The following is a 23,972-nucleotide window of genomic DNA, read 5'->3' as shown; positions in this document are numbered from 1 at the left end:
AGACAAGTTGCTGTCCTTTTGTTCTTCAATCTAGTTGTGGAGGATGTCGCTTCACTGGCCCATGTTGGTATTATCATTGCGCTCTTCCTGGGTGAAGCGAATCAGTCCACTGGAGGGCCACTTCCAGCGACTCTTGGTAGCTCACGCCAGCTGCCGGCTGCTCATGGGTAGTTTTATGGCAGCCCATTGCAGCCTCACTGCAGCCTACGCTGTTGCCAGTGACTCACGGCAGCCCAGCTCCAGAACAAGCTGTTCACCATCTTAGCTGTAGAGGGCGCAGCGTGACTGGCCCTAATGTGGGATTTGAACCAGGGCCCTGCTGCTCAGAGCTGGCGTCCCAAGCCAGCTCTTAACCAACGCGCCACTTGGCCGGCCCAATATCACACTATTTTAAATAGAAAAGATTTATGTTGTTTTTATAAATGGTAGAAAAATTTACTTGGTCTTTTTCAGCATTTTTAAATTATTGTTATTCTTTGCTTATTTATTTTTCCACATGAGCTTTAGAATTAATAAATATAGCTACAGAAAAGAAAACTGCTTGAATTGGTATCTTGCTAAGATTTAAATTAAGGATAATTGACATCTTTATGACACTGAGTCTTCTTATCTAAGAATAAATGTCTTTTCATTTATTTAAGTGTACTGTTTTCATTCAGGAGTGTTTTAAAGTTTTCCTCATAAATTGTTTTCACATTTCTTGATAAATTATTTCTTGAAATGTTATCATCTTTGTTGCTGTTATAAATGAAGTCTTTTCATTTATAAATTTTCTAACTAAGAATTTTGTATATATGAAGTCTATTGATTTTTTTTAAAGATTTTATTGGGAAATTGTGGAAGGGGAACATTGTGTTTTTTCGGGACCCACCAGCTCCAAGTCAAGTTGTCCTTCGATCTTAGTTGTGGAGGGCGCAAGCTCAGCTCCAAATCCAGTCGCCACTTTCAATCTAGTTGTGGAGGGCAAGGGGGAAGCAGTCCACCATCCCATGTGGGAGCCTAACCGGCAACCTTGTTGTTAAGAGCATGCTCTCTAACGAACTGAACAATCCGGCTGCCCTACAGCAGCTCGTGGCTGCTCAGCTCAAGGTGCCATGTTCAATCTTAGTTGCGGGGAGGGGGGAGAGCACAGCCCACCATCCCATGCAGGAGTCCAACCAGCAACATGCTCTCACCAACTTGGCGGCAGCTCAGCTCGGGTGCAGCTCACTGGCCCATGTGGGAATTGAACTGGCAATCCTGTTGCTCAGTGCTCGCACTCTAACCAACTGAGCCACCAGGCCAGCCCCAAGGTTATTGATTTGTGTAAGTTAATTTTATAACTTGCTACATTACTGGTTCTTTTTGGTTTGTAGTTATTTTTTAAATTCTCTTGGATTTTCTAGGTACATAATAGACCCAGTTTTTTTTTTCCTTTTAGAATTTTAGACTTCTAGTTCTCTTTTCCTGTCTAGTTTTATTGGACAATGATGCCTATGTAATATTAAATGATAATGACAATAGTAATCATCTTGCATTCTGCCCAATTTTAGTAGACTTGCTACTAGTACTTTCCTATAAAAAAAATGGTGGCTTGGAAATAATACATACACACATATAAGGTCAGACAATTAAGTTCGTGAACTTGTTGCAACTATCTTGCTAACTGTTTCTGATATCAGAGGGATTATTCATTATGAATTTTTACCAACTTGACAAACAGTTAACCAAGTTTACTATTTGGAAGTGCTGAAAAGGCTGTGTGAAAAAGTTAGATAACCTGAACTTTTTGCCAACAATTCATGGCTCTTATATCATGACAATGTACCAGCTAACACAGCACTGTCTGTGAGGGAATTTGTAGCCGGTAAACAAATAACTGTATTGGAACACCCTGCTCACCTGACCTGGCCCCCAATGATTTCTTTCTTTACCTAAAGATAAAAGAAATATTGAAAGGAAGACATTTTGATGACATTCAGGACATCAAGGGTAATACTATGACAGCTCTGATGGCCACCCCAGAAAAAGAGTTCCAAAATTGCTTTGAAGGGTGGACTAAGTGCTGGCGTTGGTGCATAGCTTCTCAAAGGAAGTGTTTTGAAGGTGACCATGGTGATATTCAGCAATGAGGTATGTAGCACTTTTTCTAGGATAAGTTCACAAACTGAATTGTCTGACCTCATACACACTTTAGTATCTATAGAAGCAATCATGATTTTTTTTTCTCCTTAGACATATTAATAGGTTTGCTAATATTTTTGCATTTCTATAATTAACTCCATTTGGTCATGATGTATTTTTAAATGTGATGTTGGATTGTGTTAGCTAATATATTTTTAGTACTTATACATTGATATTCATAAATTAAAATGATGTGTACATCTATTTTTATTCAATTTCTATTAAGCTTTAATATTAAATTTATACTTGTTTAAAATATAGAACTTTCTCTTTCTCCCCATTCTCTGTTAAGTTTAAGAAGTATTGGGATGAGGTCGGCTGGGTGGCTCATTTGGTTAGAGTGAGCGCTGAGCAACAGGGTTGCTGGTTCGATTCTTACATGAACCAGCGAGTTGTGCCCTCTGCAACTAGATTGAAGACAACTTGAGCTGAGCTGCCGCTGAGCTGCTGATGGGCAGCTGAATGGCTCAGTTGGTTAGAGTGAGTGCTCTTAACAAGGTTGTTGGTTCAACTCCTACATGGGATGGTGGGCTTTGCCCCCCGCAACTAAAATTGAAAACAGTAACTGGATTTGGAACTGAGCTGCACCCTCCACAACTAAGATTGAAGGACACAACTTGACTTGGAGCTGATGGGTCCTGGGAAAAACACAGTTCCCCAATAAAGTTAAAAAAAAAAGTAGTATTGGGATGATCAAATCTTTACAAATTTTAGCAGAATTTTGCATTGAAAGCATGAACCCAGATTTTATTTTCAACATTCTTTATTTCTTCTTTAAGGAAACTGTTCTGTTTAGACTTTCTTCACTGGTCCACTTTTGGTAAATTATATTTATACAGAAAATTATCCATTTCATTTAAGTTTTAAAAATTTATATCAATGGAGTTGAGAAAATTGATATATTCTTTTTTAATTTAGAAATATGATATTGGTAACTCAGATTCTCTCAAGAATTCTCATCTCTCAGGTTCTCACAAAAAGCTTGAGTGGATGAGATCAGAAGCATAGAAATACTAATTAGCCTTGATAAAGAATCAGATAACCTCCAAGACAGGAATGGACGGGTTAGGATACAGTTGATCTAAGAAAAAGTTAGATTTGTTTCTGTTTATCTGCATGGTCTAATGCAAAGGTACCTGCTGAGTTTGAAAACTCAAAATGGATTTTAGGAATTTCATATGCCACTTGCTCCATTTATTTGGCTTTTCTGGTTCTCCTAAATTTTGTTACTATTACTAACGACACATTTTGTTAAATTGAATGAAATCAGAAAAGAGGTACTGAGCTTTTATGATGTGCCATTCTTCCTTCCTCGATCTCTCTATCCTCTGGATAATTTTTTTTAGATGTATCAACTTCCACATGGTTGTATTCTTATTCTCACAGAAGGTAGGGACCAGGAATAGGGAAGAGCTCTGGAAGAAAAGCTGTACTTTTTCAATACTATTACATTATGGCCTTCTGTTCCCACCCAATGAATACATATTTTTCAACCTATGTCACATAAAAATCTGTCTGCTCACAATTAGTTCAGTGCAAACACCTTTTCTACCATAAATTTGGTAGCAATGGGGCTGCTTTTCAACTGGTATGCACCACTATAGTGTTCCTGCCACCATCTATTCTGATTAAGCAGGATCTGCTCAGATTGGGTGGTGCCCGCGACATACATTGGTATTTTCAATATTACTCAGAGCTTACTGTGCCCTATGTTGGAAGACTACCTCTATGAGAAGTAGTCTCTGCATTTTACATTTCTCAGCTATCTATTTTCTTAGTATCATCTAATAGCTGAGACAATTTTTTTTTAATTCTCTAGTTTTTAAATACCATAGAGTCATCTCTTCTTTAAATATCTCTGAACATTCTTTGCATGCCTCAGCAGAATGACATAGCACTTGGAAATAAATATGAAGGTGAATAATGCAGCACTTGAGGCTAAAATGGAGAGGATCTCCATAGCCACCATGGCCTCCCCCTTGGTGCTGTGATAAGTGGGAAGAAAAAAGATCCAGATACTGCAAAACACCAGCACGGTGAATGCAAGGATCTTGGCTTCACTGAAAGTGTCAGGTAGGCTCCTGGCCAAAAATGACATAGTGAAATTCACAAGCACCAGGAAAGCTGTGTAGCCCAAGACACAGTAAGCATTAATGAAGCCCTAGTTACATTCAATGACAATGAAACCTGGCTCAGACTCTGAGTCCTTGTTTAGAAATGGGGGAGAAGTCCACAGCTTCAGATTGTTGCTTGGATCAGCAAGCAGACAATAGTTTTAAAGGTTGTGTGTTCCATACTCTTCCTTATTCTACTCCCAGGCTTCTTAGTTCTAAATGCCAAGAATACAGTGATGATTTTGGCCAAAACAGAGGAAATAGACACAGTGAATCTGATTCCAAAACCTGTTTGTTGAAGGAGGCAAGTAACTACTGTAGGCTGACCAATAAAAGCAAAGAACAAAAGAAGCAGGCGATGAGAGAGATGAGAAGGGTATAGCTGAGAGCTCTATAATTGGCTTAGATTATGAGAGTCTTGATAATTTACAGAGTATGAGAACTAGAGCTGTGAGGATGAAAAAGAAAATGATTACACAGACCAGAGACATCCCCAAAGATTTTTCAAATGATAGAAACATTTCTGCTCTTGGGGGGGGGCAGTGTTTTCTCTCCTTGTTTGGATAATGATCTTCTGGACACTCGATACAGTGTTTGGAGTCTAAGTAAACAAATGAAGAATTATTTTATCTTTTGCAGTCTATGTTACCACTCCCCAAGTCAGCGTAATGATTATGGCAATACATTTATTTTAGTCTACAAACTACAATTCTCTGCTGCATGGGAATTGTAATGCTAAAACTCTTAGAGGTGAATTTCCTTCCTCTAAGTGAAAAGACTGTCATTAATGGTCAAGTACATACATTGGATTGGTCATGTTAAGGGTTAATCTGAGCAACCATTATTATATTTGGCAATTTTTGTTTGTTTGTTTGTTTGATTGATTGTTTAGCTGAGCCATCCTGCCACCTGGTGGCAGCTCAGCGGCAACTCAGTTCAGGCGAGGAATCGAACCGGCGACCCTGTTGCTCAGAGCTCGCACTCTTCAGCGAGCTCTTAACCAACTCAGCCACTTGGCCAGCCCTTTGGCAATGTTCTTTTAACTACAAGTAACGATTCAGACAAGCTTAATCACAACAGGGAATATATATTATAGTTGATCATGTAAACATAGACGGCTTACATTCTTCAATAACTTTCTATGACTCTTAGGAGAAAAGGTCATGTACTTCCAATGCCCTGTATTCCTTGGGTTCTGCCTCATTCATACACTGCTGGCTTTACTCCCATTAACTTCTTTTGTGACTTTATCCATGCTGTCCACTTTTTAAAAATAATTTATTTTCAAATTACAGTTGACACACAATATGTTTCAAATATACAACAGTGATCACCCCAGTAAGTCTAGTACCCATCTAACACCATACAGTTATTACAGTATTGGCTATATTCCCTATGCTGTACTTTATATCCCCATGACTGGTTTTGTAACTGGCAATTTATATATCTTAATCCTTTCCCTTTTTCACTCACTCCCCCAAACCCCCTCCCATCTAGCAATCATCAAAATGTTTTCTGTATCTATGAATTTCTTTGTTTTGTTGGCTCATTTCTCTCTCTCTCTTTTTTTTAAAGATTTTATTGGGGAATTGGGGGCGGGGACCAGTGCTGGGGAATCAGGGAAGGGGAACAGACAAGTTGCTGTCCTTTTGTTGTTCAGTCTAGTTATGGAGGACGTCGCTTCACTGGCCCATGTTCGTATTATCATTGCGCTCTTCCTGGGTGAGGCAGTCACTCGCCGGTGATTGGACAGCCGCTCACGGCGGCTCTCAAAAGCTCACACCCGCTGCCAACCAGCCCCACTGCAGCCTACACCATCACCTGTGACTCACAGCAGCCCAGCTCCAGGTTGAGCTGTTGTTCACCATCTTAGCTGTAGAGGGCACAGCATCACTGGTCCTCATGTGGGATCCGAACCGGGGCCCTGCTGTTCAGAGCTGGCTTCCCTAGCCAAGTTCTAACCAACGTGCCACTTGGCCGGGCCTGTTTGCTCATTTCTTTTGTTTTTTAGATTCCATATATAAGTGAAATATATGGTATTTGTCTTTCTCTGCCTGACTTATTTCATTTAGCATGATACAGTCTAGGTCCATCCATGTTGTCACAAATCACACTGCCCATTCTTAAAGAAAGTAACATGTGCCTTCTTGCCTCAGGACCATCTCACATTCTGTTCTCTTTTCTAGAAATATTCTTACCTGTTCTTAATTTAGTATCTCCCCTTGATAATAAAGTTTGTAGCTTAAACATTACTTTCTCATCAAAGCTACCATGTGGTTTTAATACATTTTATTATTATGTAGGTATAGTAAGGGCAACAGATTAAGAGACAACTGCCATTGAAAAACTATTTTACTATACTCACAGATCTTCCTGAGAGGGCACAGCCTTGGGCATGTACATGGTCTTCCAGACTACCAACGACACGTGTTATTTTATTTTTAAGCCTGACATTTGTGAAAAATGCCATTTCAAAATGGAGTTGGAGCGCCATTCCAGAGAAACTGCCTTGCTCATCTTCTTCCTTGAATCTTTGACTGGATCTGACCTTTGTTCCACTGCACAAGCATTGGAGGCAGAGATAGCAGCCCACTTCTCTTGGAGTAGCTCTCCTGCTCTCTGCAGCACTGATCGTTATTCTCCTTGGCTTGTTCCTGTTGGAGTGGCACCTCCACACTACGAATAAGCTGGAGCAAGAGAATTTGAGAGCATTAGGCCCCAGTATCCTGGCCTGCTGTGCCTAGAGTGATTGGGCTGTGTGGAAAAGTTACTATTCTTCCTATCACAATTAGTTTTGCCTTCCCTACAACTTCATATAAATGAAGTCATACAGTACACAATTTTTTTTTTTTTGGTATCTGGCTTCTTTTGCTCTGAATAATGTCTGTGAGATATATCGATGTTGTTGTGTATATTCCTATTAAATGCTAAGTAGTATGTGTTGCATGAACATACGATGATTTCATTTTCCCTTCTTTTTTTTTTTTGAAGATTTTTATTGGGGAGTTGGAGGATGGGAACAGCACTGGGGAATTGGGGGAAGGGGAACAGACAAGTTGCTATGCTTTTGTTCTTCAGTCTACTTGTGGAGGACGTTGCTTCACTGGCCCAAGTTGGCACCATCATTATAGTCTTCCCGGGCGAGGCAGATCAGTCGCTGGCTTCTGGACGGCCGCTCACTGCGGCTGCTGGCNCTTTTGTTCTTCAGTCTAGTTGTGGAGGACGTCGCTTCACTGGCCCATGTTGGTATTATCATTGCGCTCTTCCTGGGTGAGGCAGTCGCTCGCCGGCCATTAGACAGCCGCTCACAGTGGCTCTTGGCAGCTCACGCCGGCTGCCAGCCACTCACGGTAGTTTATGGCAGCCCACTGCAGCTGGGGCTGCAGCCTACGCCGTCGTCGGCGACTCACAGCAGCCCAGCTCCAGGTTGAGCTGTTGTTCAACATCTTAGCTGTAGAGGCACAGCATCACTGGCCCTCATGTGGGATCCAAACCGGGGCCCTGCTGCTCAGAGCTGGCGTCACAAGCCAACTCCTAACCAACGTGCCACTCGGCCGACCCCTTTTTAGTAATTTCTGAAGCTACATTCAAAAGAATCTGTGGCCCTGCCCTCCCCTTCTCCCTAGAATATGTTCTGCAGCACCTGAGAGACTGAATACATAAAGGGATAAAAAAGATAAAAATTGCACTCTGACCTGCAACCCCTAGCAACTAGCCCAGAACTCAAACCATAACCAATGCAGTAATAGGTCCCAAGTCAGAACTTGGTCAGTAACAGCCAACTTATCCCTAATATTTACACCCTCTTCCAATTTAGGCCCAACAGAGAAAGCCAAACATGCTCCCCACTACCCAATCAGCTAGGATGTCTCACTTCTATTAATTTAACCTGCTCCAGCTTTCCCCAAGCCAACAACCTCCAAACTGGGCATATTTCAGCTTTCATTTTTTTTCACTATAAAGCTTTCCCCTCCCTGCTTTTGAGACTCTGCCATACATGAGTGATGGTGGCTGACTCCCTTGCTATAGCAAGTTCTGAATGAAGAGCCTTTGCTTGTTCTCATTTGGGTGGTCTTCATTTATTTCTACATCATACAGAAATCAGCTCAGAGAGTGTAAAAACTTTTTTAGGAAAGTTACCAGAGACTTCAGGCTACATATTATACGAGTATATTAATACACTTATGTTTGTTTTTCTTTTAATCTTTTATTGCAGGGGGGTTTTAGCTAAGAACTCAGAAGGGTAGAGAGAAAATTATTTTTCTCCCCCCCTACACATGAATGAGGATGTGCCTTGTTTTCTATCGTGATTGGTTATTAGAAACTTACATTCCTTTTAAAGTAGTGCTGCTGTACAGTTTAATTTCTTTGTAGCTGATTGGCTAGGGAAGATGCAAGATGACCCCACTAGAAGAAAGCTCAATTTTCATTGAAGGGCAGAGTCAGCAACGGGGGAAAATTAGGACAGTTTAAGTTTTGGTTCCCCAGCTATGGGGTGGTTGGCCTAGGGTTATACCCAAACTGTGGCTTCCACTTCAGCTTTTATTTAACATTATTCATTTAATATTGTTACTCTCAGGGAGTACACAAGTGACGGGATACACGCAATTTTCATTTTTTTTTTATGCTTTTCTGGCTACCGGTGAAGCTTGCTTTTTATGTAAGTGCATTTTTAAGAAATTCCCTCACACACCTTTCATGTTCCCTAAAAACACTGTGAAAGAAGACCCTCTACCTCTCAAGCAGGAAAGTATTCAAAAAAGTCCTGATAATGGCTCCAACACTGGGGAACGAACCACAACCTTTTCATTATCTAAACTATTGTATATCATCTGTGAATACTGTACATTTGGAACTCAAAATCTAAAGTGCCACTTCACAATAATGTGAACCCCCTTAAACTTTTAATCATATCCTGTTTTCCCTTACAACAAAATCAAACTAAACAAAAGTATCAACCAGGCAATCAATCATCGGACTCTGCTCTTCCTTAACGCTGAAGACGTGNGGCAGTGTCACTGGCCCTCATATGTGGGATCCGAACCAGGGCCCACTGGCGTCCCAAGCCAGTTCTTAACCATCGCGCCACTCGGCCGGCCCGTGTTGTTACTGTTTTTGCTATTATTTCTTGAGGTATATATCTTCGTTTCTATTGTAAATACTTAAGAGTGTAATTGCTGGGTTAAAGAGCATGAGTTTAACTTTATTCTTAAAAATTGTCAAACTGTTTTTCAGAATGTTGTACCATTTTATATTCTCATTAGCAATATATGAGACTACCAGCTTTTCCTCAACTTTACCAACGTATGTATTTTTAATTTTAGTTTTTACTTTTTATTTAACTGTTCAGATGTGTAGTAGTAGTGTCTCACTGTGGTCTTAATTTGCGTCTCCTTGATGAATAATGCTGTTGAGTACTTTTCATGTGTTTTTTTAAAGTTTGCATATTTTCTTTTGTGAAGTTTAACTCTCTTGCCTATTTTATGTGTTGGGTTATTTGTCTTTTTATTCTGGAGTTGTAGGTGTTCTTTTTATATTCTGGACACAAGTCTTTGTCAGATACATGCTTTGCAAATATTTTCTCCATGTCTGTGGGTTCTGTATTCATTTTCTTAATGGTTCATCAAAAGAAAAAACAGAAGTTTTGGGCCAGCCGAGTGGCGCGATGGTTAAGAACTGGCTTGGGATGCCAGAGGGCCCCAGTTCAGATCCCACATATGAGGGCCAGTGACACTGCCCTCCACAGCTAAGATGCTGAACTACAGCTCAACCTGGAGCTGGGCTGCCGTGAATCGCAGGCAACGGCGTAGGCTGCAGCCCCTGTGGCAGTGGGCTACCATGGGCTACTGTGTGTAGCCAGCAGCCAGCGTGAGTGGCCAGCAGCCACAGTGAGTGGCTGTACAGAAGCCAGCGACTGATCTGCTTCGCCCGGGAAGAGCACAATGATGATGCCAACTTGGGCCAGTGAATCAACGTCCTCCACAACTAGACTGAAGAACAAAAACAACAGCAACTTGTCTGTTCCCCTTCCCCCGAATTCCCCAGCGCTGTTCCCATCCCCCCAATTCCCCAATAAAAAGTCTTTAAAAAAAAACAAAAGTTTTAACTTTTTATTAGGTCTAATTCATCATTTTATTTTATGGTTATTGCTTTTCTGTCCTAAGAAACCTTTGTCTATCTGAGATCATAATGCTAATCTCCTATGCTTTCTTCTATGTGTTTTAAGATTAGCTTTTCCATTTAGGTTTCTGATCCATCACTAATTAATTTTTGCATATAAAGTGAAATAGAGGTCAAGGTTCTTTTTTTCCCCATATGGATATGCAGTTGTTCAAGCACCATTTTTTGAATTGCTTTAACACCTGTTGTGAAAATGAATTGACCTATAAGTGGATCTATTTCAGGACTTCTTTCTGTTTCACTGATCTATTTGTCTAGCCTACACTAATATACACTATCTTAATTACTGTAACTTTATAGTAACTCTTATTATCAGGTAGTGTGAGTCCTCCAACTTTGCTCATCATTAAAATCAGATGAAAAAACATAATTATTTTAGGAATTTGCTGCATTCTATTCATTATGAATTTCTTCATGTTGATGAAAGGCTGAACGCACAGTGAAAGTTTTCTCACATTTCTTACATTTGTAGGATTTTTCTCCTGTATGAATTTTCTGGTGTTGAATAAGAGATGAACTCTGGCTGAAGGCTCTGTCGCAATCATTGCATTTATATGGTTTCTCTCCAGTATGAGTTCTCACATGCTTTGTAAGGGATGAGCTCTGATTGAAGGCTTTCTCACATTCTTTACATTTGTAAGGTTTTTCTCCTGTATGAATTCTCTGATGTCTTACAAGAGCTGAGCGGTCACTGAAGGCTTTCCCACATTCATTACATTTGTAAGGTTTTTCCCCAGTGTGGGTTCCTTGATGTTGAATAAGAGCTGAACAGTAACTGAAGGCTTTCCCACATTCGCTACATTCATACGGCTTTTCCCCTGTATGAGTTCTCTGATGTTGAGTAAGGCCTGACCTGTCACTAAAGGCTTTCCCACACTCTTTACATCCATAGGGTTTTTCTCCAGTATGAACCCTTAGATGTTTAATAAGAGATGAGGTATCATTAAAAGCTTTCCCACATTCCTTGCATTTATAGGGTTTCTCTCCAGTGTGTATTCTATGATGCTGAATAAGGTATGTGCTTTGGTTGAAGGCCTTCCCACACTCATTGCATTCATAGGGCTTTTCTCCAGTATGAATTATATGATGTTGAATAAGGGCAGAACGATGACTGAATGCTTTCCCACATTTGTTACACTCATAAGGTTTCTCTCCAGTGTGAATTCTCTGATGCTGAATAAGTGATGAGCTCCGACTGAAGGCCTTTCCACATTCATTACATATATAGGGCTTCTCTCCAGTATGAATTCTCTGGTGTAGGATAAAGGCTGAATAGTAACTGAAGGAATTCCCACACTCACTGCACTTCCAAGGCTTTTTCAATGAGTAAACTTTCTGATGTTTAATTGGGTTTGAACTTTTGCTAATTTCATTACACTCCTCCATGGGGTTTTTCTTGTGTTTAATTATGACTTGCCTTAAATCTTTCTTCTGATTTCCTTGTTGCCTTTCTAATGTGCATTCACATTCCCAGGCTTCTATCAATCTGGAGTCCCAGGAATCATCCTTTTTAAGTCTTTCTATTATCAGCTCCCTTTCAGATGATACTTCTTCATAAACTTCCTGCTTTGAAAGGGAGTTTTTAGTTTCACGTACAGATTCAGAATCTGAAATTAAATAAAAAGTGCAAATGTTTATGGTCTCTGTGTTGAGAGTATGAAAACTGTTAAATTGGCAAGAGGGTAACAAAATTTAAATGATGCCTATTAAAACGTTTATTTGAATGTTTTCAGAAAGTGCCTCAAAGTGATGGCAGATGAAGAAGTTTCAAGGAATAACAGAGATGGGAGAATGACTAATATGAAGCACAATAAAAGGATAGACAATGAGGATGCTCTACCAAAGAGGATGAAAAACTGAACAGACTAACCAGGAAGAAGGATAAGTAGATAGGATGAGAATAAATGTTAACATATAATAACTAAGGAAGGGGAGAAAGATGAAAAAACAGTTTGAGACTAGACAGTTTTGAAAAGTATTAGACAAAAATAAATTATAATAATACCACCTGGAGATAACCACCTTTAACTTTTTAAATAGTTCCCTCCAGTCCTGTTTAAAGACACAGATTTTTTGTTTACCGTATGCTTTAATTATTTTGTGTGTTCACTAACCACTTTCCCCCTTCTTTCTTTCCTTCCTTCCACTCTTGCTTCCTTCTTTTTTTTTTTTTTTTTTGTCATAGCCAAACTTCTCAAAAATGTTTTGCCTCATCACATAGTTGCTCCAGAACTCACTGTAGTCTGGCTTCTCTCTGTTCTCACTGAAGTCACTAACAATTTAGGTTCACCTAAATCCAGTGGATCCTTTCATTCTTTGATTTGCTTGGCTTCTCAACAGCACTTGACAATGTTGACCATGCCTTCCTCCTAATAACATTCTCCATTTTCCCCCAATTTTGTTCAGATGTAATTGACTTATATTCTCTCTCCACTTCTATAATTCTAAGCTCTCCAGGATTTTCACCAGATCTTTCTTTTGAACTTTTTCTGCTGTTTCTTCTTCTTAAATGTTGATTCTTCTTAGTGTTCACTCTTAGGCTTGTCTCTTTTGTGCCTACCACCCCCCAACTACACTGTTTCCTTTAAAGAACTCATCCAGTCCATGATATTAATTGCCTTTTTCAAAATTGAAATACATTTGACATATAACATTGTGCAAATTTAATATATACAACATGTTGTTTGCATATATTTACATACTGAAATATGATTGCCATTGTATCAATAGTTAACACCTCTATCACATCACATAATTATTTCTTTTTTGTGGTTGGAATAATTAAGGTTTAGTATCCTAGCAAATTTAATGATTAAATATTACATTGTCTATATTCACTCTACTGTGCATCAGATCTCAGGACTTATTTGTCTACTAGATGTAACTACCTTCTATATAGCAATGATCTCAAATCCATATCTTCAGCTTAGTTGTCTCTCTCCCACATCTATATATCCAACTATTTACTATATATCCACTAGGAAATCTTGAATTCAATGTAGATATATGTTAACTCATCCTCTCCCTCAACCTGAATGTTCACCAGGTTTCACCAACGAAGAAAATAGCACCATCATAATTTTTAATTAAATATATCTTAGCTAACTATGTCATCTAACAATGAAACATATGTTGTATGAACTGAATTGAACACAAAAAATATAAGCACTGAAGCAAATCTGGAAAGGAATATAAGTGTTCTTAAAATTGTTTTGTCCCAGTATATAGAAACATAACTGATGTTTGAGTAAAATAAATTTGTAATGCTGCCCTAATTTTCAGAAGTTAAAAATATCATGGTACATAAAGTTTAAAATATATTGTGAACTATAATATTAAACATACATTTATATAGTGTTAATTATGTATAAGCTACTATTCTAAAAGGTTAAATATATTAACACATCTAATCCTTACAAAACCCCCAAAAGTTTTTGTAGTTGAAAGTCAGAAACTTGAGAATCATTGAACTCCTCCCTCTACTCTACCAATCACAACAAATAAATCACCAAGTCTTAGGGATTATACCTCCCTCATATTCTTTTTGTACTCTCCCTCCCCACTATTACCACCCTAATTCAGCCACCATCATCCCTCACCCAAATTAATGCAACAGCCTCATAACAGGTCTGCTTGCGTTTTCTCTCCATGCACCCAGCTCCAGCTCCATTCAAATCTGATAGTATAAAACAATAGTCAGAGTAATCAACAGAACAAGACAATATTTACCCAGATATCAGAACTATAAAGGCTTTTAAAATAACTATGTTTAATATGTAAAAGGTTCTAGTGGAAAATATGGACAACATGCATTAACAGTTGGGTGATTTTAGCAAACAGATTGAAACTATAAAAGAAAGTCAAATGGAAATTCTAAAAATGAAAAAGTATGGTAACCAGATGAAGAATGTCTTTGATGGGTACAGCAGTAAAATCAACAGTAAGTAGTAAGAAAAGAATCAGTTAATTTGCAAATAGGTTAATATAAATTACCCCAACTAAAACACTAAGAAAAAAAGAATGAAAAACAAAGAAACTAACAGACCAGAAAAGAGTGTCTAAGAACTGTGGTACAATACCAAATGTTCTAACATACATGTAATTAGAATCCTGGAAAGAGAAGAGACAGAATGCACAAAAACAATATTTGATGAGTTAATGGCTGATAATACTCAAAAAATACAAGCACTGAGAGATATCAAACCAAAGAACCAGAGAAGCTTAGAGAACCCCAAGTAGGATGACACACACACATACACTCACACACACACGGACACACACAAACACATCATGTTCAAGCTGTTGAAAACCAACATAAAGAGAAAATCTTAAAGTTAGCTATAGAAAGAAGATGTATTACATACAGAGGAACAAAAGTAAAAATTACAGCAAAGTTTTTCTCACAATCTATGTAAGTCAGAAGACAGTGAAGTGACACATTTAAAGTGCTGAAAGAAGAAAAACAACCTGTCACCATAATTCCATATTTGGTAAAAAATATCTTTCAAAAATGAAGATGAAATATAGACTTTTCAGACAAACTAAAGCTTAGAGAATTCATTTCCAGTAGACCTGCACTATAAGAAATGTTATAGGCAGAGGTATCTGGTATCAGTTAAAAACTTAGACCTACACCAGGAGTCAGCATATTACGGCCCATGGGATAAATCTGACCAACCACAGGCCAAATCTGGCCACTCCCATTTGTTTATATATTGTTTATGGCTGCCTTCATGTTACCATAGCAAAGTTAAGTAGTTGCAAAAAAAGACCATATGGCACACAAAGCAGAAATTATTTATCATCTGATCCTCTTTAAAGAAAATTTGCTACCCCCGAGCTACATTTAAAAATGGCATAAAGCTTTTGAGCAGCTTCTTCTGCTCGGGCCCACTCCAAACTCTTTGGAGTGTACTTTTTCTCCTAATAATGCCACCCTTGAGCCTTTGAGCCGCAGCCTCGAGCCGCTTTTCTTTGTGCTCCGCCCGCTCCTAATTCTTTGAAGTGTATTATCTCTTCTAATAAACTTCTTTCACCACTTTAAAAAAAAGGCATAAATGAAAATAAATATAAATATTTATGAATATAAAATTCATTTTTTCTTATTTTTATTTGCTCTAAAAGATAATGACTGTCCTAAACAAAAATAATAGCAATATATTGTGGTTTTATAGCATATGTAAAGGTAAAATGTCTGACACAATTACACAAAAGACAGGAGAGAAGAATTAGAAATTTATAGAAGGTTCCTACACTCTACAAAAAGTGGTATATTATCTAAAGGTATATTGTGATTAACTAAAGCATATTGCGAACTCTAGGACAACTATTGTTAAAAACTTTAAAAATAGGTTTAATGATAAGCTAATAGTGGAGATAAATTGGAATTTTAAAAAATACCCAATCAAAAAACATACAGAACAAGGAAAAGAAGGAACAAATAGAAAACAACTAGATGTGTGGAAGATTTAAATCCAATCATACCAATGGCTTTAAATGTAAATGATCTAAACATAGCAATTGAAAATCAGACACTGTCAGAATGTAAAACCAAACCCAATTATATTCTGTCCACAAGAAACTCACTTTAAATAGGTTAAACTAAAAGCATAAAAACATATACTATGCAAACACTAATTAAAAGAAAGCAACAATGGCTATATTAATATCAGACAAAATAAACTTCAAAACAAGGAATATTACCAAGATTAAAGAAGGACATTATATAACGATAAAGGGGTCAATTCACCAAGAAGATAAACAGTTCTTAACATGTATGCACCTAACAAAAGAGTTTCAGGCCTTTCTTTTGGTGTACACCACCAAGTAAGTATCCTTGGAGGAGGTGAGTGCAGCCGTGAAGGCAAGGCCACACAAGGTGGATGGAAGAGTTGTGGAATCAAAGAGGACTGTCTCAAGAGAATATTCTCGAAGACCTGGTGCCCACTTCACTGTGGAAAAGATTTCTGTGGGTGGTATTAAAGAAGACACTGAAGATCATCACCTAAGAGAGATTTTGAACAGTGTGAGAAAACTGAAGTGACTGAAATCATGACTGACTGAGGCAGTGGGAAGAAGAGTGGCCTTGCTTTTCTGACCTTTGATGACCACGACTCTGTAGACAAGATTGTCATTCAGAAATACCATGCTGTGAATGGCCACAACTGTGATATAAGGAAAGCCCTATTTAAGCAAGAGATGGCTAGTGCTTCATCCAGTCAAAGAGGTGGAAGTGGTTCTGGAAACTTTGGTGGTGGTCGAGGAGGCGGTTTTGGTGGCAATGACAACTTTGGTCATGGAGGAAACTTCAGTGGTCGAGGTAGTTTTGGTGGCAGCTGTGGTGGTGAGCATATGGTGGCAGTAGGGAGGGCTATAATGGATTTGGTAATGATGGAAGCAATTTTGGAGGTGACAGAAGCTACAACGATTTTGGCAATTAGAACAATCAACCTTCAAATTCTGGACCCATGAAAGGAGTAAACTTTGGAGGCAGAAGTTCTGGCCCCTACTGAGGTGAGACCAATACTTTGCCAAAGCACGCAACCCAGGTGGCTATGGTGGTTCCAGCAGCAGCAGTAGCTATGGTAGTGGCAGAAGGTTTTAACTACTGCCAGGAAACAAAGCTTAGCAGGAGAGGAGAGCCAGAGAAGTGACAGGGAAGCTACAGGTTACAACAGATTTTTGAACTTAGCCAAGCACAGTGGTGGCAGGGCCTAGCTGCTACAAAGAAGACATGTTTTAGACAACACTCATGTGCATGGGAAAAAACTCAAAGACTGTATTCCTCACTAATATAACAGGTTACTTTAGTTTCTGTTCTGTGGAAAGTGTAAAGTATCCCAACAAAAGGTTTCAATATAGATTTTTTCTTTTTGCATCCATGCTATGGATTGCTAAATGTAATAGTCTGATCATAATGCTGAATAAATGTGTCTTTAAAAAAAAAGTTTCAGAATTACATTAAGCAAAAACTGATAGACCTAAAAGGAGAAATAGACAAACCCACAGTTACAGTTAGAGAATTCAACACTTCTCTGTTGGTAATCAACAGAAGCCAGTAAACAGGAAATCAGTAAGTGTACAGAAGACCAGAATAATAATGTCAACCAATGTGACCTAATGAAACTTATTTTCAAGTGCACGTGGAACATTCATCAAGACTATATTATTGGTAATAAAACAAATCTCAAAAACTTAAAAGAACTGAAATCATTAAGTATCTCTGACCACACAGAACCAAAGCACAAAATTTAAAAAGAGAAATTTATTGAAAAATCACCTAAAATTTGGAAATTTGTAAACAAATCATGAGTCAAAGAGACAGTCAAGAGTGAAAACTGAGGGCCGGCTGAGTGGCGCATTGGTTAAGAGCTGGCTTGGGATGCCAGCTCTAAGCATCAGGGCCCTGGTACGGATCCCACGTGGGGGCAAGTGACACTGCACTCTACAGCTAAGATGGTGAACAATAGCTCGACCTTGGAGCTGGGCTGCCATGAGTCACTGGCGATAGCATAGGCTGCAGCCCCTGCTGCAGTGGGCTGCCATAAGCTACTGTGAGTGGCCGGCAACCAGCATGAGCAGCCGGCAGCCAGCATGAGCTTCCAAGAGCCACCGTGAGCAGCCATCCAGAGGCCGGCAACTGATCTGCCTCACCTGGGAAGAGCACAATGATCACAATACCAACATGGGCCAGTGAAGCAATGTCCTCCACAACTAGACTGAAGAACAAAAGGACAGCAACTTGTCTGTTCTCCTTCCCCAATTCCCCAATGCTGCTCCTCTCCTCCAATTCCTCAATAAAATATTTTTAAAAAGAGTAAAAACTGAAATTATTTTGAACTGAATAGAAACGAAAACACCACCAAAATCATGGAATGCAGCTAAAGCAGTACTTAGAAGGAAATTTATAGCATTAAGTGTTCATATTAGAAGAGAAGAAAGATCTTATACCAATGATCAAGCTTCTTCTACCTTAAGAAACTAATAAAAGGAAAGCAAAGTAGACACAAAGTTAGCAAAGGGGAAAAATAAATAGATAAGAACATCAATGAATAAAACTGAAAACAGAAAACAATACATAGAATCAATGAAATCAAAAGTTGGTTCCCTGAAAAGATCAATAAAATTGTTAAACTCTTAGGAAGACCAACAAAATGAAAAGAGACGATACAGATTATCAATATCAGGAATGAAAGATGGGAAAGCATTACCAGAGCTCAGTCAAGAAGAAATATATAACCTGAATTGTCCTCTGTCTAATACAGGATCCAGGTTTAAGGTTAAAAACTTTCCTATAAAATAAACTTGAGACCCAGAAGGCTTTACTGGATTAAGCTTTTGGTGTCATATCTAATAAAATTTTGCCTTATAAAAGGTAACAAAGACTATCCTTAATATTTCTTCTAGAAGTTTTATAGTTTAGGTTTTCTACTTAACTCTATTATCCATTTTAGTTACTATATATGATGGGAGGTATAGATTGAAGTTCATTTTATGGTTCATTTTATTGTTCCAGCACCATTTATTGAAAAGATTCTCCTTTTAACACTGAATTGTTTTTGCATCTTTTTCAGAAATTAATTGACCATATATGTGTAGGTCTATTTCTGGACTATCTGCTCTGTTCCATTTATTTGCCTCTATCCTTGCAGCAATATGACACTATTTTGATTACCATAGCTTTATAATTCTTAAAATCCATAAAATGAAGCTGTCCTTTTCCAGTTCCACTTGCAGTGAACTTTTACTTGTCAAAAGAGAAAAGAAAACCAATTCTGAGCCCAAAGTGATTGGTGATCCCTTAGGGGATCAGGGCTCTCTGGATCTTAAGCAAAACTATGGCAGTTTAGATGCCATTAGCTATAGAGAAAGCTTATGTCCCAGTAAGCAGTTTGCATTACAAAATAACTTCCTTACCCCAAAATACTAGGCTCCCAGAATTCTCCACCTTCAGATCCATGCCCATGTACATTTGGTCAGAATTCAGCTGTTCTTCCTCCACATGGATGAAGTCCATTTCCTCATCTTTGACTGTCACCAATTCCTGGAAGAACAAGCACATTCTTATAGGACTTGGTAATCCTTGAGGGAAGAGAACAATCTAGAAGAGGAAGTGTTTTTAAATCTGAAACCTTTATTTTAACCATTTTAATGGAATATTTTTAGATTTCTAAGAATTAGTCTGGATTAGAGAAAATAATAATAGCTAACATTTATAACTTATTTCTATGTACTAAGAACCTCTTGTAATAATAATTATATGAGGTAAGTATACTATTATTAACACTATTTACAGGGCCGGCTGAGTGGCACGTGGGTTAAGAGCTGGCTTCGGACGCCAGAGGGCCCTGGTTCAGATTCCACATATGAGGGCCAGTGACACTGCCCTCTACAGCTAAGATGCTGAACAACAGCTCAACCTGGAGCTGGGCTGCCGTGAGTCGCCGGCTACCGCGTAGGCTGCAGCCCCGGCTGCAGTGTGTTGCCATGGGCTACCATGTCTAGCCAGCAGCCAGCAACCAGCAGCCAGCGTGAGCGGCCATCCAGAAGCCGGCGACTGATCTGCCTCGCCCGAGAAAAGCGCAATGGTGGTGCCAACTTGGGCCAGTGAAGCAACGTCCTCCACAACTAGACTGAAGAATAAAACGACAGCAACTTGTCTGTTCCCCTTCCCCCAATTCTCCAATAAAAATCTTTTTAAAAAAACCAAAAAACACTATTTACAGATGTAAAGATTAGATCTGAGATTTGGAGGCAGTCTGACTCCAAAGCTATACTCTTTTTTTCTTTTTTCCAAAGATTTTTTATGAAGATGAGAGATGAGTAATAAGATCTCATCTCTTTTCCATCTACACTTATTTTCTTGGTATCATAATTTCATAATTTAAAATACCATTCACACAAAATCCCAAATTTAAAGCTCCAGCCTTAGCATTCCCCAGAGACTCAACTCTGCAAGGCAAATTTACTTTGGTTCAGTTCTCTAGATGGGATTTCTGTGGACCTCTGAAGCAAGGTGAAAGATAGAAACAAGGACATACTGTATACACCAAGCTAAGATTTTGGGGAAGAAAAATTAAACTCAAACTTGCCTGGAATTCAACAGGAAGGAGTTCAACAGCAGGTTCCATTTCTTCTGTGCTCTGTGTTGGGAGCAGAGACGTATTCTCAGTAGTCATGGCTGGATAGAGTAGGAAAAAAGCCATAAAGTAGGTAAACTTTATCTTCCAACTTCCAAATTCACTAGGACAAAAGCCATCACAAGCCAGCTGAATTATATAGGTGCATAAGGCCTACTTTACCTAGCTCAAAAAGCTCAGTTCAGTATAGAATAAGACAATAAGGTAAAAGTGCTTTGATCAAAAAGTTAAACTCACAGACCCACAATACATCAACCTTTTGCAACAGTCTAACAAGGGTGGAAAAGTGTGACCTGCCCTTCATCACAGAAGCAAGCACTATGGAATAGTCTGCCTTCCACAGCTTCAGAAGGAATATGGATAAGCACAGAAGTGCTAAAAGAAAATGATGGAAATGTGCTACAATAAGCCTACTTAATGCTTTCCAAACATGGTAGCTTACTGAGAGATTACTTCAGGGCCTTCTCCTGACATGTGTCTGCTTCCCTTTTCTGTCGTACAGGGGCACCCACCCTTTTCAATCTCATCAAGGGCATATCCTCCACTTGTCCCTACTTTCAACTCCATGTTTATTTCTGTAATTCTTACCTCTTTCCTCAACTTCAACGGTCAGATAATCAATGACCAGCTTCTCTTCTGTCCTGTTATTGCTGTAATTTCCTCCTTATTCACTGTTTCAGACAAGATAAACATGGATTTTCAACAATACACATAATCTGCTTCTTTGTGTAAATCATTTAACACCACTCAAACTCTGGAGAGAGATTTTGAGGTTAGGCTTGCACTCCTCTGGCAAATTCCTGCTCCTTAGGGCATCCCCCTCTACTCCCTCCCATTCCTGGGAGGCTTATTGCTACGTATTTAAGTCCTGGAGCCTCGAAAGTAATTCTACTTTGCTTGGAATCTTTATTATTTAGGCTAAATTAATCTCCACAGCTGGAAACCAATCCTCTGGAGTACCAAGGTGAGTCATTACATGCCACACCAGGGCAAAAACAGAGAAACAGGGCAGTGAACTGTGAGACTCAGTCACACACCTGATTCCACACCGTGCAGAAACTCCCATGAGACCCTAAATCACACAAGTGTCCTTAAGGCGGCCTGTGACGATGGTAGCAGTAACTATAAGCAAGGCTCCCACAGTTTGTTCATCCTCGCTATTCATAAACACAAGGAGTTGATAGATGGGGCCCTTATACAGCCAATTCCTCACTAGCTCCTTATTTTAAGACCGTGGAAACATACAGGCCGAAACTCTCTCACACTTTGAGTGGAACCCCTTGCAGAGGCTCCCAAATAGAGGCAGGGCCAAAGACTAATAAAGCAAAGCACGGAGGGGAATGAGTTAAAGATAGCCTCCATTTTTATTATTTTTTTTTCTTTCTGTACCAAAAGTTCAGAACCTTAAGGATCTTCTTGGTGGAGTGACAAAACTTAAGGTTAAAATCAGCCGGAGGCGCTTATGCTCTCGCCAACTCAGAAGTCCAGCTCCCGGGCCCCGAACTCTGGCTCCCAAAACGCCTGTTTGCCACGCCCACTTCGCGCTCCGGGACTCCACTTCCCAGAGGGCTTAGCAGCAACAGCGCGTCAGGACGCCCCTCGGCTCAGAACCAAACCCACAAACCCAGCTAGAGAGCCAGCGGGACTTATCCAGGAGGAGCGTGCGGAGCGCCTGGTGTGTGTGTGTTGCAGGGGGCCGGGGGCGGGGGGCGTCGATGCTGGCAGGGCCCAGCCGTTTCCCCGCGGAGGCCCGAACCTGAGAGCCCGGTTCGGGCTGCGGCAGGAGGCATCAGAGCCGCGTGTATGGACCGGCGGCTCGCCGGAGACCCGCGTCTCCGGTCCGGCTTTCTCTTACCCTTGGACGTGCTGCGGATCCTGCTCCGGCCTCCTGGCTGGATCCCCGCCAGCCTGCGTTCTGGGAGGGGTGGATGGAGTCGCCTTTCGGACCCCAGGGAGCTGCAAGGAGACAAAAGGCGTCAGGCCGAGGCTTCGTCTGGAGTCGCATCTGCGCACTTGGAGGCGACCCGCCAGGTCGGGGGTCTTGACGAAAGGACTCCACTTCCCAGAGGGCTCGGGGACACCGGTGCCTATCCTTGGGGACACAGGTGCCTGCCCTCGGGGAGCGGCTGCAGAGCCAGAGGAGAGAACTGCGGGCCTTCAGAACTGTCAGCCCTAAAATGGAAAGAATTCCCCACCTGTTAGGTCTGCTTTCTGAATAAAATCAGAAGCTGCCGTTTAAAAGCTCCAAGTGAAGCTGAAACTAATTCTAAAAAATGTGTATTTCATAATAAAAAATAAAAAAATGGGGGAAAAAAATCTTAAACCTAAAAAAAAAAAAAAGCTCCAAGTGATTTTAGTGTCTGATTATTAAGTGGGTGTGGGGACCTGTTACACAGTCTTTTACTCGAGTATTTCTCATTCTTTCTTATAATAAAGCCCAAATCTGTAAACTGAGCGATAGCGCTGATTTGATTGAAAGTATTCTGGCTGATAAAAAGTATAGGCAGGATTGAGAAACCATTGCCCTGATTGGAAAGATATAAATGAAGAAACAAGATTTGGAATTTCACAAGGAAAAGTTAGATGTGAGAAAAACGCAAGTAGGGAGATTGGCTTTGAAACGGAGAATTGTGTGGACCTGGAATTTAGGAACGTTAGTACTGGAAGTGCCACTCCCCCTGAGCCGAAGACCTAGGAGACAAAAGATACTTCTTTCCTCAATGTCAGAAACACTGAGGGCAATCGCTCCAGTTCTTTACAGAAATCAGGAAAAAAAATTGTATCACAAGTGTCATTCTAGTCCAAATTACCATAGACAATTGAATAGTCTCCATATCTAATTTTGCCTTTCCTCAATCCATAATATTCAAGGCAGCCAAGATGAACATTTAAATATTAAATCTGTGTTAACTCTTCTCAACCCTTCAATGATTTCCCTCTGCCCTTAGAATAATGCAAACTTCTTAACACAGTTTATAAAACCCTGCATAATCTGGCTCTGCCAAGCCTGAATTTTCTCCTGCTATCTTCCTATCATTTTCTATACTTATCACATGTGCTCTTTAGTATCTCAGATATCCCAAACTCTGCTTCTAGTAATCTAGATGTACTAGAACATCTCTCCCTCTAGTAATCCTTCAGATTTCTGTTCAAATGCCCCTTCTTCAGAGAAGCCTTCCCTGAACTCCTTCCCCTTAATCAAATTAATTTTCTCACAGAACCCTGTTCTTTCTCTCCATAGACTTTCCACAATTTGTAATTACACATTTTTTGTGTGTGCTACTTTTAAATGTGCGTCTTCCTACTTGACTGTAAATTCCATGAGGACAAAGACTATACATGTTTTGTGCACCACAATTTTCAAGCACAAAGCCTG

General features: G+C 39.7%; 1 protein-coding gene across 2 annotated transcripts in view; it reads right to left on the bottom strand.

Annotated features, from left to right (window-relative positions):
* Nucleotides 1-22,540, bottom strand: part of ZNF789 (zinc finger protein 789) — a 57,076-nt gene extending 34,536 nt beyond the window's left edge. The window contains exons 1-5 of one of the 2 annotated variants that reach the window (XM_019635380.1): nucleotides 22,452-22,540; nucleotides 21,185-21,267; nucleotides 20,549-20,637; nucleotides 19,374-19,500; nucleotides 10,855-12,064 (exon numbers count right to left, since the gene is read on the bottom strand). In XM_019635380.1, the coding sequence (XP_019490925.1) occupies nucleotides 10,855-12,064; nucleotides 19,374-19,500; nucleotides 20,549-20,635 (1,424 nt within the window). In that variant the 5' untranslated portion in view covers nucleotides 20,636-20,637; nucleotides 21,185-21,267; nucleotides 22,452-22,540. Of the gene's footprint in view, nucleotides 1-10,402; nucleotides 12,065-19,373; nucleotides 19,501-20,548; nucleotides 20,638-21,184; nucleotides 21,268-22,451 lie in introns of those variants that run through there. The other variant, XM_019635378.1, reaches the window with a different exon arrangement.
* Nucleotides 22,541-23,972: the final 1,432 nt, after the last annotated feature.

This window comes from Hipposideros armiger, unplaced genomic scaffold (assembly GCF_001890085.2).
Source record: "Hipposideros armiger isolate ML-2016 unplaced genomic scaffold, ASM189008v1 scaffold_21, whole genome shotgun sequence".
NCBI lineage: Eukaryota > Metazoa > Chordata > Mammalia > Chiroptera > Hipposideridae > Hipposideros > Hipposideros armiger.
Note: the sequence above shows the minus strand (reverse complement) of the source record. Positions and strands in the feature narration are given on the sequence as shown.